At 40.2% G+C, this 15,098-nt stretch overlaps 1 protein-coding gene across 1 annotated transcript in view; it reads left to right on the top strand.

The window, feature by feature from the left end:
• Positions 1-15,098, top strand: part of ncana (neurocan a) — a 115,551-nt gene that overhangs the window by 53,745 nt on the left and 46,708 nt on the right. Inside the window, exons 7-9 of the mRNA XM_067452866.1 lie at positions 283-372; positions 3,208-3,657; positions 12,434-13,453. Coding sequence (XP_067308967.1) covers positions 283-372; positions 3,208-3,657; positions 12,434-13,453 — 1,560 coding nt within the window. The remainder of the gene's footprint in view (positions 1-282; positions 373-3,207; positions 3,658-12,433; positions 13,454-15,098) is intronic.

The following is a 15,098-nucleotide window of genomic DNA, read 5'->3' as shown; positions in this document are numbered from 1 at the left end:
TAAGCTGCGCTTAAGTAAAGCGCCCTGTTTGAGAGTTAATAATCGAGTGCATAGGAATCGGATATGGGCGGGGTTTGAATTTTTCCATCAGCTGATAGCGGAGCTAAGCCAACGCAGAATGCTTGATTTATCTGACAAGACTTCTCTCCGGAGAGATTTACAGTGCATTCAAGGTTTGCCTGGTAATCGAACCGTGACCTTGACGTCTCTTGCGTATGCTCTAGCACTGAGTAATGTGTTTAGAGAGAGAAACTGCAGTGATTGGATTTAATCTGTCAACAGAAAAGACACGGCAGAAGGCTCTGACAGGCATTGTGAAGTCCTTACTGAGACCGTGGCGGTACATGACCGGAGACGAGTCTTCCCCCAGCGGTACAGTTCATTTCCAGCACTAACCAGTGGATCATCTGGGAGTGCAGAATCCATCAGAACACCATCTTTGCATATTTTACCTCATTGTCTTTTGCAAGGTTTTTGCATTAAAAAAGTCATAATTTAATTTTTCAGGTCCATTCATCAGCATCTCTAGAGAACAGGATGATAGTTTAAGAGATTTTTTAATGACATTTTTGTAATGTTTTGAGTAATCATTTAAATTCTGCTCGCTTAAATATATCGCCACGGTGATGTTACACATTTTTAAAAGTCAGAATGGTTTGAGAATCATAAGGAATTACTAAAACTAATATGAAAATGATAACTGAAACCATAAAATTACTAAAATAGTGTAGAAATAACTGGTTCACTCGTGGATTTTTATACCCAATAATTCTTTATGGTTTATTTTTATGCATTTTAGATTTTTGCAACCTTAGTAAACACAATTACTGCATGATGAAGATGCATATGCATAAAAATACACAATACAAAAATATTGCATGTTGCAATGCTGTGTGTTTTCCATATTAGATGATTGCATCCTCAGCCTAGCCAAAGACTGTACCATAGATCGTTTTAAATCCTTACATTAGATTTTATACAGAACTTAACGTTACATCAACCACGTTTTCAAAAGATTGAATGAAATGAATACTTTTATTCAGTGTGGAAGTATTAAAAATAGCAGTAATAAATGCTGTTTTTTGAACTTTCTATTCATCAAAATAATCCTTAAAACTAAAATATTTCGCAGTTTGCACAAAAAACATGAACTGCTTTCAACATTGATAATAATCATACATTTTTCTTGATCATCAGATCCTCATATGAGAATGATTAGTGAAGGATCATGTGACACTGAAGACTGGAGGAATGATGAGAAAAATGCATCTTTGTGTCACAGAAATAAATTATACTTCACTATATATTCACATAGAAAACGTCTGATTTAAATTGTTATAATATTTCACAATAATACTGATTTTACTCAGCCTTGATAAGCAGAAGAAACTTATAAAAACATTTAAAAATCTTACCGACCCCAAACTCTTGTGTATGTTGTTGAATGAGTGGTAACACTTTAGAATAATGGTCATTAGTTCAGGTGTTAACTAACATGAACTAACCCTGAGCAGTTCATTTCTCACTGTATTTGTTCATCTTTGTTAACATTAGTCCAGCTGTTCATGGGTTTTTCATGTTTACTTTAGTGCATTAACTTATGTTAAGATTTTAATAATGCATTAAAATTAACAAAGATAAATACATGCTTTATAAGTGCAGTTCATTATTAGTTCATGTTACCTAATGAAGTTAACTCATGACTAGGGGTGTGACGAGACACTTCTCTCACGAGACGAGATACGAGATCGGGTTCACGAGAAAGAGACGACATAGTATTTTTTTTTAATCTACAATGATGAAATACATGACTAGAAATGTAAAATAGTTTGCAGGTGCATTTGAAATGTTTTAACTAATAATCTTGTTATGAAAGTAATTTCATTTTTTACTTTCTTAATATGAATTATCATATACAGTAAAAGACAGTAGTATTCTTTGTATTGTTGTATTCTTTGTATTCTTGAATGAATGAGGGATTTATATAGCGCTTTCAAATGTACTACTATACACCCAAAGCACTTCACACTCATGTCAGGGGTCTCTCCTCAACCACCACCAGTGTGCAGCATCCACTTGGATGATGCGACGGCAGCCCCAGTACAACGGCGCCAGTGCGCTCACCACACACCAGCGAAAGGTGGAGAGGAGAGAGGGTGATAGAGCCAATTTAGTGGATGGGGATTATTAGGAGGCCATGATTGGTAAGGCCCAATCAACGTCTCATCCGAAAGACGGTGCTCTTTGTCAGTATAGTGTCCGCATCACTATACTGGGGCGTTAGGACCCACACAGACCACAGGGTGAGCACCCCCTGCTGGCCTCACTAACACCTCTACCAGCAGCAACCTGGTTTTCCCAGTTGGTCTCCCATCCAGGTACTGACCAGGCTCAGCCCTGCTTAGCTTCAGTGGGAAGCCAGTCTTGGGCTACAGGGTGATATGGCTGCTGTATTCTGCTTCTTGTATTCATGTATTCTTTGATTGTCTCTTCAGACCTAAGAACTGCACATGAGCTTCTTTTGACCTCCTAACTGAACTCCTCCCTACAAATTCATCATAGATATTAAGTGGAAACAATAACCATAATCAAAGTACTCAGTATTCAAAGTGATTACATACTCTGCGATTAGGGAGCCGTGGGCCTGAGCGCGCAGTTTAAAATATAAGTCTGGCACTTCTGCTGCGCAACGAATCCTCCGCCACGGTCTTGTCCAATAACATGTAATACACACACACTCGTAACACACGCTGAATGCGAGCGCTTCACCAACACGCAACACACCTCATAACACACACTCGCGTAATCACTGCTGCGAGCCTGCGAACAACTCAGGTGATTATTCACCTGAATTAAATTGTATTTATTTCTATAAAAGCTAAACTAGAGTGGAGCCATAATATAAACTTTACCCTTAAACTCCTTCATGACCAGGTCATGAGAATATGACGAGTTTTTCACCTCGAAGAGATATCTCGTCACAGTTTAGTCTTGCAAGATCTCGTCACACCCCTACTAATGACCATTATTCTCTAAAGTGTTACCAAATGAGTTATTTCTCATACTTGCTGTCAGCGAAAAAAGCAAGAGAAATCTGAATTATTCTTGTTGGATATCCTGTTTCACAAGGAAATGTCATATTTTGATAGTAAACTGTGTTGTTTGTCTTGTTTAACTGAATGTCTCTCTTCTCCGGCTGTATTCCAGACGCACAGTCGGACCTTCCTGACCTTCAGCCGGCTAACTGGACCGGACAGGTGGATTTGGACAGAGAGCCTCACATGGCCGCCGAAGCCCCCGAGCTCTCAGCCGAATATCTGACAGTCCGTCTCCGCGCTGGAGACACGTCTCTGGACTGGAGTGGACAGTTGGACTCGTTCCCAGACGGTGAACATTTGGTCCGCGCTCCGGGGTCAGATCTGAGTCCTGGTGGGTCGGCCGCAGAGGAAGAGGATGAGGATGAAGGTCTATCCGGTCAGCCTGTCAGTCCCACAGCTCCTCAAGGAAAGGGCAAGAGTTCCCTCACCAACATCGTCAGCTCGTTATGGAAACCCTGGAGCTACTTGACAGGAAGTGAGGCGGAGGCGACAACCAAGAGTGTGGCGGCAACAGAGACACCCGTGATGGACGCCAAAACCACTGCAACTCCAGGCTCGGGTAACTATTAAAGACCACCTATTCTGCTTTTCACTGGACCAAATGACAAGTCCTTTCAGACAGTTTTAATTTAACTGTTTTATTCATATCAGATGCACATTACATAAGTTACTATATAGTTTACTCTATTCTTCTCCCAGTTCAGGGGTCACTTACTCTCATATATTTTGTTAAGCGAGGATGAATTTATGTGATGTAAATCCGATAGATCTGATTCTCTAAGGCACAAACTAGGGTGCGCCCATGGCACATTATAAGGGTTTTAAATGACAAAACACATTCACTTACACATATTTGAACATTTGAATATCAGATAGTTTATGATATGGGTAACAAATGTGTGAATATTTTGAATAAAAAAGAAAAAAACTAAATAAAGCCAATCCAGCTGAGCTCATTCAGCGCTATTGTGGCTGCTGTGTGTCGTGAGAAGCACGACGCGGTGCCATGGAAACAAAAAGCCGATACGTTCAAAAATATTTAAATATACTTTAAACTTTTAATAAATTGTTCAAGTTAAAGAATTTTTTTAATAAATCAATAAAAAGCCATTCTTTAATGTCATCCACGTCGTTTTGTGGCTCCTTTTTATCGATTTAGGCACTGATACCATTTTAAAAGTACTGGTTTGGCACCAGTATCGTAAAAAACCCAAACAATCTAACCCTATTCATCTTCCTTAAGTGTGTAATGACCATGAAAAATCTCTCCAAAGTCACTGTCAGTGTTTCTGAACTCCTGAAACGCCTCCATTGTGGTCTTGAGTTTTCTTCCGGGAGCAAACACCTCACAAAATTCCTCATTTAAATAATTTATACGCATAATAAAGAGGCAGGCCTGGTTGTCTTAACTGGTGGTTATGGTAAGGGGGTGGGGCATTTCCCTGCTTGACCAATCACAACACACTGCTCCAGCCGACCAATCAGAGCACAGTTTGCTTTTCAGAAGGAGGGGCTTGATAGAGACAGGAACTAAACAGAGCGATACAGTGTTAACAATCTAAACATTCTTAAATAAAGATACATTTGCTTGAAAAGTAAAATGACTTAATATATGGAGTAAAAAAAATCTAAATTGAGTTAAAACAAGAACAAATATCTGCCAATGATGTACGTGTTTTTTGTGATTTTATTTGTTCAGAAATCAAGACTTAATATGTAATTTATCGTGTCAAGTAGATCGATTCAAGAATATTTACATGCTTGTACTAGAAAAAAAAATGGACAAGAAATATTAAGAATTTTAAGAAGCAGGACATTTTCCGTTTTCCGAGAAAGAAGTCCTAAAGCTTTGCATTGCTTATAATAAAAGAGTTGGAAATGAGGCGGTTATTTTAAGAACAGTAGTGGAGACATGCTGAGCAGAAATTAGATTGATACTTTTGTACACTTTACAAACTGAGAATGCATGAGAATGTACAGTTATAGATAAAAAAGGATATACGACTCCAACTATTCAACTTAGTTAACAATGTTGCACCTTTAAATTATAATGATGTTTGCATTATTTATCATCATGTTAAGAGCATTTCATAATAAACAGTGTTATTATTAAATTATGTAGGGATGTTATAAGTTCTCCTAATAATATGTTTTATTAAAATGCTATTTAAATGCTTCGTTTTTAAAACGTTGTATTTTTAAAACATATAATGCAATGCATTACAGTGATGATTGACAGATGAACAAGTGTTTCCTTTAAAGCATACTGTAATTTCGACTCATCCAGCCCCGGAGTGGCCATCGGGAGAATTCCTGGTCTGCCGCTTATAATTTTGGCTGGCAGTAGAACATGAAGACACGCGACGCGGAGAGAGCAAGTCTCAGTTCATTTTCAATGAGACAGCAGAAAGTTACACACAGAAGGAAAGCGGCAAAACGGAGGCGGTTCTAATAGCGGTGGAGGCAGTGTGTAAGCGGTGCTTGTGCGTGCACAGCTCTTCATAGCCGCTATACAAATTATAAATATATTATATGGGAAATATAAATATTAAGGCAGGCCACGTGACTTCTTCCCAGCTTTCGCTCTATTTCTTCACACACACACACACACACACACACACACACACACACACACACACACACACACACACACACACACACACACGTTTGGTGCGCTATCTTTCTGGGGACTCACTATAGACGTAATGGTTTTTATGCTGTACAAACCACATATTCTGTCCCCTTACACTGCCCCAGCCCCTAAACCTACCCATCACACGAAACTTTCTGCATTTTTACATTTTCATAATAACTCATTCTGTATGATTTATAAGCTTTTGTACCCATGGGGACCTCACTTTAGGTCCCAACAGTGATACAGTCCCCATGAGTCTGTGTGCATTCAGGTTGAAGTCCCCACCAGGCTAGAAAAACATATATACACATACACACACATACACACACACACACAGAAATGCATGTTATTGCGTGACTAATCAGTGCTGAAACATGACCAGGGCCTGAAAACGAACTTTTTGTCATGCATCTTAAATGAAAGCCATGAAACTGTTTTTTGCAGAAACAGGCATTAACTCTTTCCCTGGCAGCATAAAAAGAAAATTTGCCAGCCATCGCCTGGGTTTTTGACCATTTTCACAAAAATTTCATAGCCCATTGAATATTTTGTTTTATGAATATATGAGTATGCAATATCAAACTAAAGAGCGGACCATCTTCTTTTAAATAACAAAACAAAACAATTTGATGCATTATGCATTCCTTTTTTATCAACACTTGAATACGGGTAGGTTTCATTAAAAAAAAGCAACATTTTGAACAAAAAGCTGAGAAAATCATGTGTTTGTGAAAGACTGACTCCAGATCAGATTGAGAGATGATCAAACACAGATGGAGGAGATCAGAAACCCAGAAAATGCAGTTTTTGGTCGGGAAACGTTTTCTTACAAATAACGGAAAATTCAGTGTTTCACAGGAAAAGAGTTAATGACACCAACACTGTAGAGGGTGAATATTCATAATCTTCTATTCCAATTTTGATACCACAGCTTAAACTACTAGCCTAACTGATATAATTTTTAATAATAAAAATATTTGTTAATAATTATCAAATTACAAGTAAAAGTACAAATAAATACAATATAACAAATATACAAATTAAAGCTACACTGTGTAACATTTTTTGGTTTATTCTTAGATAAAAACACTTCATTCTTTCAAAAATATATGTGCTCATTAAAGGGCGGTGAAACACTCAGTTTCAGTCAATCTCATGTCAATCTTGAGTACCTATAGAGTAGTATTGCATCCTTCATATCTCCGAAAAGTCTTTAGTTTTATTATATTTGTAAAAGAAATATGGGCTGTAACGAGTCTTTCCGGAAAAAAACGAGCGCCTGGAGGCGTATCGAGTGGGCGGAGCTAAAGAATGACAAGCGCGCAAAGCGGTGACGTCCTCAAGCGTGGAGAAACCCTTGCTATCGATCTCAGCTATTAGATATGATCCAGAATCTAATTCGGAGGATGAAATAGAAACAGCAACAGCAGGACGTCCGTCTCTGTGGTATGGACTGTATTTAGAGGCCTGTCAACATTTGTCTTTACTCTCAGTTTAAGAGGACATGATTCGGTTTATGGACTGTTGTATGAGACCAAACCTTAGTAGCAAGCAAAACGGTTTTGCACCTCAGACTAGTGTAACGTTATACAGAGAACAACAATGAAGTCCGTTAGTGCATTTGAATGACGAAGCACGCGATCGTGTCGTTTACTGATGTTTACTCACGCGACGATAAGCAACAGCAGAGACATTTGAAGCAGTTTTACTCACCGGCTGCTTCCAAAGCAGGACCGAACCTTTATCGCTGGGACCACTCCGTCAAAAACACACTTCTTGGAGTGTGGAGATCCACTTTGCGATGCGACTGAAGCATTTCTGCGTTCAAATCGGTTCAAATGCAGCGCTGCCTTCCCGGAATGCTGTGCTGAAGTGTTGAAGTCGCTTAATGTCAAAGTGGAGGAATGAAGTGGAGCGCGGCGCGGAGTATAACCGGCATTAGTGTTCACGGACGACTGGATCTGCAGCTGAGAGCAGGGTTTACGGCCGTGCATTTCCTCTCTCGCGCTAGTGACGCGCGCGCGCACCCTACCGGGAGAAGAGCCCGTACAGCCCATACAAGGACCTTCCGCTCTGTCGACGTCAAGCCGAGCCATACTCGAAAAAAACTCTCCGAAACTTGTAAGAAACCGAAAGGAGTATTTTTGACACAGAAATACTCCATCAAACGTCCAACATTAGTTTTTGAAACTTTGTCTATGTTTAGGATGGGAATCCAAGTCTTTAACAGTGTAAAAAGCTCAGTATGCATGAAACAGCATTTCACCGCCCCTTTAATGTATATTTTAGGGATGTCCTCGACTAAGGATTTAGACATTCGAATCTATAGAATCAATAGAATTGTCGAATCTCTCCATAGTCGACCGATAGTCGAATCATCTGTGTGTGTGTGAATGGGTTGAGAGGGGCACGACACTAGTCAGCAGGAGGGTAAAACTATTTTTATTTTCCTTTACACACTGCACACAGCAACAACTTTTAATAAAGCGACCAAAACTGCCTGCCAACTGACAGACGAACTGATAGCTTTCTTATTTAGGTTTAAATAGCCTAAAAGGTAATGTGGTGGATAAACATTCAACCGTTTTCTCATAACATGTTAAAGCCTCGATCGAAATACAGAACATCACACAAATATATAAAAGAACATTTTGATAAATAAACCTAAAAAAAATACCTGCCTAGAGAGGAAAAGAACACTTGAGTGCGTTTATAAGCACGTTCGTAAGCCGATTGTGCCTAAAGATGGTGAAGGACGCGAAGCTCAGCCCCGCGCCTCAGGATCTCACACCGCCACCTGACGCGCACATTATATACACACAAGCTCAATTTTGAATTAACTGACAAATGAGCTGCACTGGTGCGGCAGGATTTTAAACAACTTCCTGAGCGGCCGCGGACAAGCTCTGAATGCTGCCGCCGGTGTGTGTACACTCATTGAACGTGTTCTAATTTTAAAGGCGCGGTGCGAAGGGGGGTCGCACACCGATTCTCAGCGCCGCGACACGTCTTTAAAATATTGAGCACCCCCATATTGCCAAAATGGTATGATCCTCGTTTCATAACACCCGCGAAGATTCGACCGTGAGATCGGTGGTCGAATCAGGCTCCGCATATCGATGCATCGAATCTTCGACTATTCGGGGTCACCCCAAGTATATTTACTTCTTTCACGTAATAAAGTATTCTCGTAAGTTTATAATATGCCATTGAAAATACATACGCGTGAGGGGTTCGAATGCCGGTCGCCATGTTGCCCCTCCGTCTTGAAAGTACAGTAGCCAAAGAGGGACATACCCGTAAATTCAAGCTTTGCCTTTCGCGATTTAACACTCGATGGCACCGTGTCGAATGTGAAGAGGGGGATTGCCGTGTTAATCTTGGACTAAATTGGCCACCGTAGTTCAAGCTAAATCGGTTCAAACTAAAACGGAATTGAGAGGAACAGAAACTATAATTCACTGGATGGTCATATACCTTTACACCACTAGATGGGGGAAACATCACACAGTGTAGCTTTAAATAAACAGTGCGTTCAGGTACAAAAATTGTATGTAAAATAACACTGCAAAGTCTTCACTGTATAAATTAAACCTTCTTAATAAAGGTATTCAGTGAAGAGCAGTGATTGATTTTCTCTTTGTCTTTTGTTGTTTGATTAACATTTAAAAAAACATCATCAGGAATATAAGGCTACTGTCACTTTAAGAGTGAACGCACAGATCTAACATACTGTTACACGTGTTTACTTTCTCAGATGTTTTTATTCACATAACCGACTATGTTTACTATAGGATACGTGCTATTTTTTGACATAATTGTGTGTGAATTTGTCCGCTCAAGTGCAAGATGTGAAAGAGAACTCAGTTCAGTTTTAGCACGCTGTCTGAGACGCAGCTTTCTGGGTGAAGAACGCAATAAGCACACTTTCTTCTTAAGCTTTCGTGAGGTTGCAGTCACCTGTCAACTGTCCCGAGCGTCATTCATGCATTATTAGAATTCATAAAAATGTTTCCAGACACCGGTGAGTGACACAGTTTCATACACTTAGCAAGAAATCATTTTAGACCCTGAACAGGATATTTTATAGATAAAGTTTATATTCCTGCTGAAGCATATGAATAAAGAAGTGTGTGTGTGTGTGTGGGGCTGAAAATGAGTCCCAGTCTCCATCCATCCCAAAGCAAGGATGCCCGAACGTTTAAGTTTCAGGATCATACTTCATTTAGTCTCCTTCCTGTCTTCATTAATACAGATACCTCGTCTGGCCCAAACTGAACCCGACAGCATTAATGTTTTACGTCAAATGGAAACTTAGGCCTGTCGCCTACATTATTAAAGTCCATTTTCCAGGAAGGCAGAATTTGGGCTCAGCCCCAGTGGAAGCTTCGTAATTGAGGGTTGAAAGTCTGAGACGGGAAGCCAGAAACTGGAAAACTGCTACCACACTGTTCACTTACGTACGCTTACTGTACGCTTGAATGCCTTGTGTGGTTTATTCTGTTCATATACCAAACATACAAGGAGCCTCATGTATAAAACTTTCCGTGGATTTCATCACAAAAGTGTGTGTGCGTGTGTGCACCTGCGCAGAATTCCCTTTATGAAACCCAGTCGGCGGAAAATTGTATGTGCATGAATCTCCAGCCTGAAATAACCATATATAGAGCTTACAATGCCTAGTTTTAATATAAATGATACTGTCTGCATATCATATGCATATTCCTATCCGGACATTAGGAAAATATGAGATCCAGGCTATAAATGCCAATTATGCCATCATATTACATTGCTAAAAATCATTCAGTATCCTTGTCTTGAATATATATATATATATATATATATATATATATATATATATATATATATATATATATATATATATATATATATATATATATATATATATATATATATATATATATATATACCTGTATGTATATATATATTAAAATATCCATAAAAGCTCAATTGTGAGTTATTCTCATTCTTTTCCACTGGCCAAATATTATTTTTAATTGTTGTAAACAAGTCAAATGTATGCAATTTTTTACGGCAAACATATATTTTAGTATGTTTTTATATTTTTAATGGTAACAGATAGTCCTACATTATTTTCAACAGTGCAAATGCAATTGTCTGACTTCGTCTCTGCCAAAGCAGATCTAAACCTAACCTAAACCTATTATTTTAGTTGATTATGAGGAGCATTTCTGAGCACTCATCCATTAGGACGCTGCTTTAGGCCAGACACAAGTATGCAAATGCAGCCGCGAGCGTTTGGCCTGCAGGCGTGCTTGAGTTATTAGCTTCTAGCAATGATTGATTTCACACATCATTGCATGGCAAAATGTGCCGGCACTCAAATCATAACTGAATGCAGGATGCGCTGGCCAAGTACTGGCGTACTTGTGTTAAGTTTGTATTTCTGTAGCGGCCTATATAGAAGCAATGCAGCTCACTAGGTTTAGGAACAGCTTCTTTCTTTAGTAAAATCACATTTGTTATAAAATATCCATTGGTTTTGTATCACCACAGTGCAATTATCCATCAGTTAGTTCTTCTTGCTGTGATATCTTGTGTTTTAAGTGAAAACATATGGGATTTAATTTTGTGATTTGCACAATGTGAATATTAGACTGTGTTTTATTTAAATGTTTTATTTAAATTTAAATGTATTATTTAAATGCTATTATAGTATTTATAAATATTTTAAATTAGCTTTAACTGTAATAATTGTAGTTCTTTTTATTATTATTTATTTTGTTTTATTATTATTATTATTATTATTATTAATAATAATATTAATTTATTAAATTATTATTAAATATTCTCTTTAATTTCTTGTAAATTCTTGCTTTTTTATTAGTTTTTGTTTCAGTTTTTTTGTTTTGTTTTTATTATAATTTTTTTTCCCAATTCTTTGGGTGCTTTCTTATTAGTCTTCTATTTGTATTATTTATTTTATTATTCGTTTTTTTTTTTTTTTTGTAAATTTGTTAGGTGCTCTTTTATTAGTTTCTGTTTTCAGTTTTATTATTATTATTATTTATTTATTTTTTTTTATTTTTTATTTTTTTGTAAATTGTTACGTGCTCTTTTATAAGGTTTTGTTTTCAGTTTGTTATTATTAGCGTTGTCTTATTGTTATTCATTTTTTTGTAAATTCATTGTTTTTTTTATTATTATTTTTTGTTTTTAACTTAATTTTTTATTTCAGTTAAATTATTTTTTTACATTTTTGACCTTCAACTGCCAAAGCAACATTTTCATCTAATAAAAATTTACATTTCAGCATATAACTAAAACATATAACAATAATTGAAGAATATAACAATAATTGAAGCATATAACAATAATTGAAGCATATAGCATATAACAATAATTGAAGAATTCATATCTAGAGCACATACGGACATGAACGGGTGGAGATACACGCTGAAGTGTGATTCAGATAATTGATCTTAAAAATGAGTAACAGTTGTAGCGATGCTTGACCACTACCAGACAAAAGGCAAACAGCCTGAAGCCTTAGACGAGTAAACAAAACTGGAGTCAAGTGAATAAGTAATAAGAAATTCTGGCAGACGTTTTACCGCTCTCTAGAGACAAAAAAAAGACTGGAGGGATGAATGCGAGAAGATACACTGCTGATTGAATAAACCACCACAGTAATCACAGCCTGTGTTTGTCTTCATAGGGTTGATGTCATGGTGGAGTCGCTCATGGCTGTCTGCTCCTTCATCCGTCACTGATAAATTAAGCACACCCAGAAGTACGGACATACCGACGTCAATCCCACCAAATGGAATGGGCGACAACCACATGGGTGGACCTGCGCATAGCGGTCTGGTGTCCGCAGGAGATTGGGTTGTGGTGACTGAAATACCTGAGCAGAAAACCAAAACCACCGAACCCAAAGTCTCCATATCAACGGATAGCTACTCCGGAGAGAGCAGAGTACCGGAGATGGAGGGCAGCTCGTGGGGAGACACGTACCCGTCGTCCCAAACGCCGCTGATGGTGGTGACAGTGAGCACTGGTTCCCTCGCCACAACCGGTTCTCTCGGCACTACTGGTTCTCTCGGCACAACCGGTTCTCTAGCCACAACCGGTTCTCTAGCCACAACCGGTTCTCTAGCCACAACCGGTTCTCTCGGCACTACTGGTTCTCTCGGCACAACCGGTTCTCTAGCCACAACCGGTTCTCTAGCCACAACCGTTTCTCTCGCCACAACTGGTTCCCTCACCACAACCGGTTCCCTCGCCACAACCGGTTCCCTCACCACAACCGGTTCTCTCGCCACAACTGGTTCTCTCGCCACAACGGATTCTCTCGCCACAACCGGTTCCCTCGCCACAACCGGTTCTCTCGCCACAACCGGTTCTCTCGCCACAACCGGTTCTCTTGCCACCGATTCCCTCAACATAACCGGTTCCCTCATCACGACTGCACACGGCCATGAGGCCCGTGGAGAAATCCAGTACAGACGTAGGAACAAACCCAAGCGACTCAACCCAAGCACCACTGAGATGACGACAACCATCGTCCAGAGCACAGCCTCTGGTGTGTCGGATAGTACTGCAAACAGTGATTCGACCATCTCCACATTGGCAGACGAGTTTCAGACGGCAAGCTTTGGAACGACGGTGTCCAGCAGCGTAGAGCCGGATCTGAGCAGCACAGAAGCTGTCAGGAACAACCACTCTATTGGAGAAGGTAAGATGTTAGGTTTTTAAGCATGGCCGTAAACAGCGTTTTATAAATGCCGAGGTCACATATTTGAGGTTGCTTTTAGGGGTTCTGGGAGATTTACTGTACGGATTACAGGAATCACATAAATATATATTTTCAGTTCAAAGTGGGCTAAAAAGGATGCTAAAGACCGCAGACTCGGATCAGTCGCTAGTGTGCCTCTTGAGGCCAGGGGAGTAAGGTTTACATACACAGCTCTTACTGGACTACATCCATTACACTCACCTCCTTAAACCTCACTCCCATACGGGTCACGGCACCAAATGTAACCGGTCCTACTTGATCCCTTCAGAACAGAATTGGAACCGGGGTCTCTGGCATGGGAGGTGGGCGCACTAATAAGGACACTAAAGATTCCAGCCACTAACGTCAATCGCTAACATGTCTCTTGGGGCCGTGATCCAGATGGGAGTAAGATTTAGAGGGTGAGTGTAACAGTCATTGTCCAGTAAGACCTGTGTGTGTAAACCTCACTCCCCTGGCCTTAAGAAGCACACTAGCGACTGATACAAGCGGCTGCGGTCTTTAGCATCGGGAGTGAGATTTACACACACAGCTCTTACTGGCCAATGTCCGTTACACTCACTTCCCTAAACCTCACTCCCATATGGGTCACAGCACCAATTGTAACTGGTCCTACTTAACCTGATTTGAACCGGGGCCTATGCCGTGGGAGGCGGGTGCACTAACAAGGATGCTAAAGACCGCAGCCGCTCGGATCAGTCACTAGTGTGCTTCTTAAGGCCAGGGGAGTGAGGTTTACACACACAGGTCTTACTGGACAATGACTGTTACACTCACCCTCTAAATCTTACTCCCATCTGGATCACGGCGAGAAAAATGTATCCTGTCCTACTTAACCTGATTTGAATGGGATTCGAAACGGGGTCTCTGGTGTGGTAGGCACCTCTTGAGCCCAGGGGACTGAGGTTTATGTACGCAGCTCTTGCTGGCCTATGTCTGTTACATTCACCCCCTAAATCTTACTCCCATCCGGGTCACGGCACCAAATGTAACCGGTCCTACGTAACCTGATTTGAATGGGATCCAAACCAGGGTCTCTGGTGTGGTAGGCATCTGTTGAGCCCGGGGGAGTGGGGTTTACATACACAGCTCTGGCTGGCCTATGTCTGTTACACTCACTCCCCTAAACTTCACTCCCATCTGGGTCACGGTATCAAATGTAACCAGTCCTACTTAACCTGATTCGAATGGAATTCGAACCAGGGTCTCTGGTGTGGGAGGTGGTTGTGCTAACTAAAGACCTCAGTTGCTCGGATCAGTCGCTAGCGCACCTCTTGAGGCCAGGGGAGTGAGGTTTACATGCACAGCTCTTTTTGGCCTACGGCCGTTACACTCACCCAACTAGACATCACTCTCGAACCGGGGTCTATGCTGTTGTAGACACCTCTTGAGCCCAGGGGAGTGAGGTTTACATACACAGCTCTTACTGGCCTATGTCCATTACACTCACCTCCTATATCTTATTCCCATCCGGGTCACGGCACCAAATGTAACTGGTCCTACTTGACCTGATTCGAATGGGATTCGAACCGGGGTCTCTTGCGTGGGAGGTGTTTGTGCTAACTAAAGACCGCAGTCGCTCGGA

Source organism: Pseudorasbora parva, chromosome 9, assembly GCF_024679245.1.
Source record: "Pseudorasbora parva isolate DD20220531a chromosome 9, ASM2467924v1, whole genome shotgun sequence".
NCBI lineage: Eukaryota > Metazoa > Chordata > Actinopteri > Cypriniformes > Gobionidae > Pseudorasbora > Pseudorasbora parva.
Note: the sequence above shows the minus strand (reverse complement) of the source record. Positions and strands in the feature narration are given on the sequence as shown.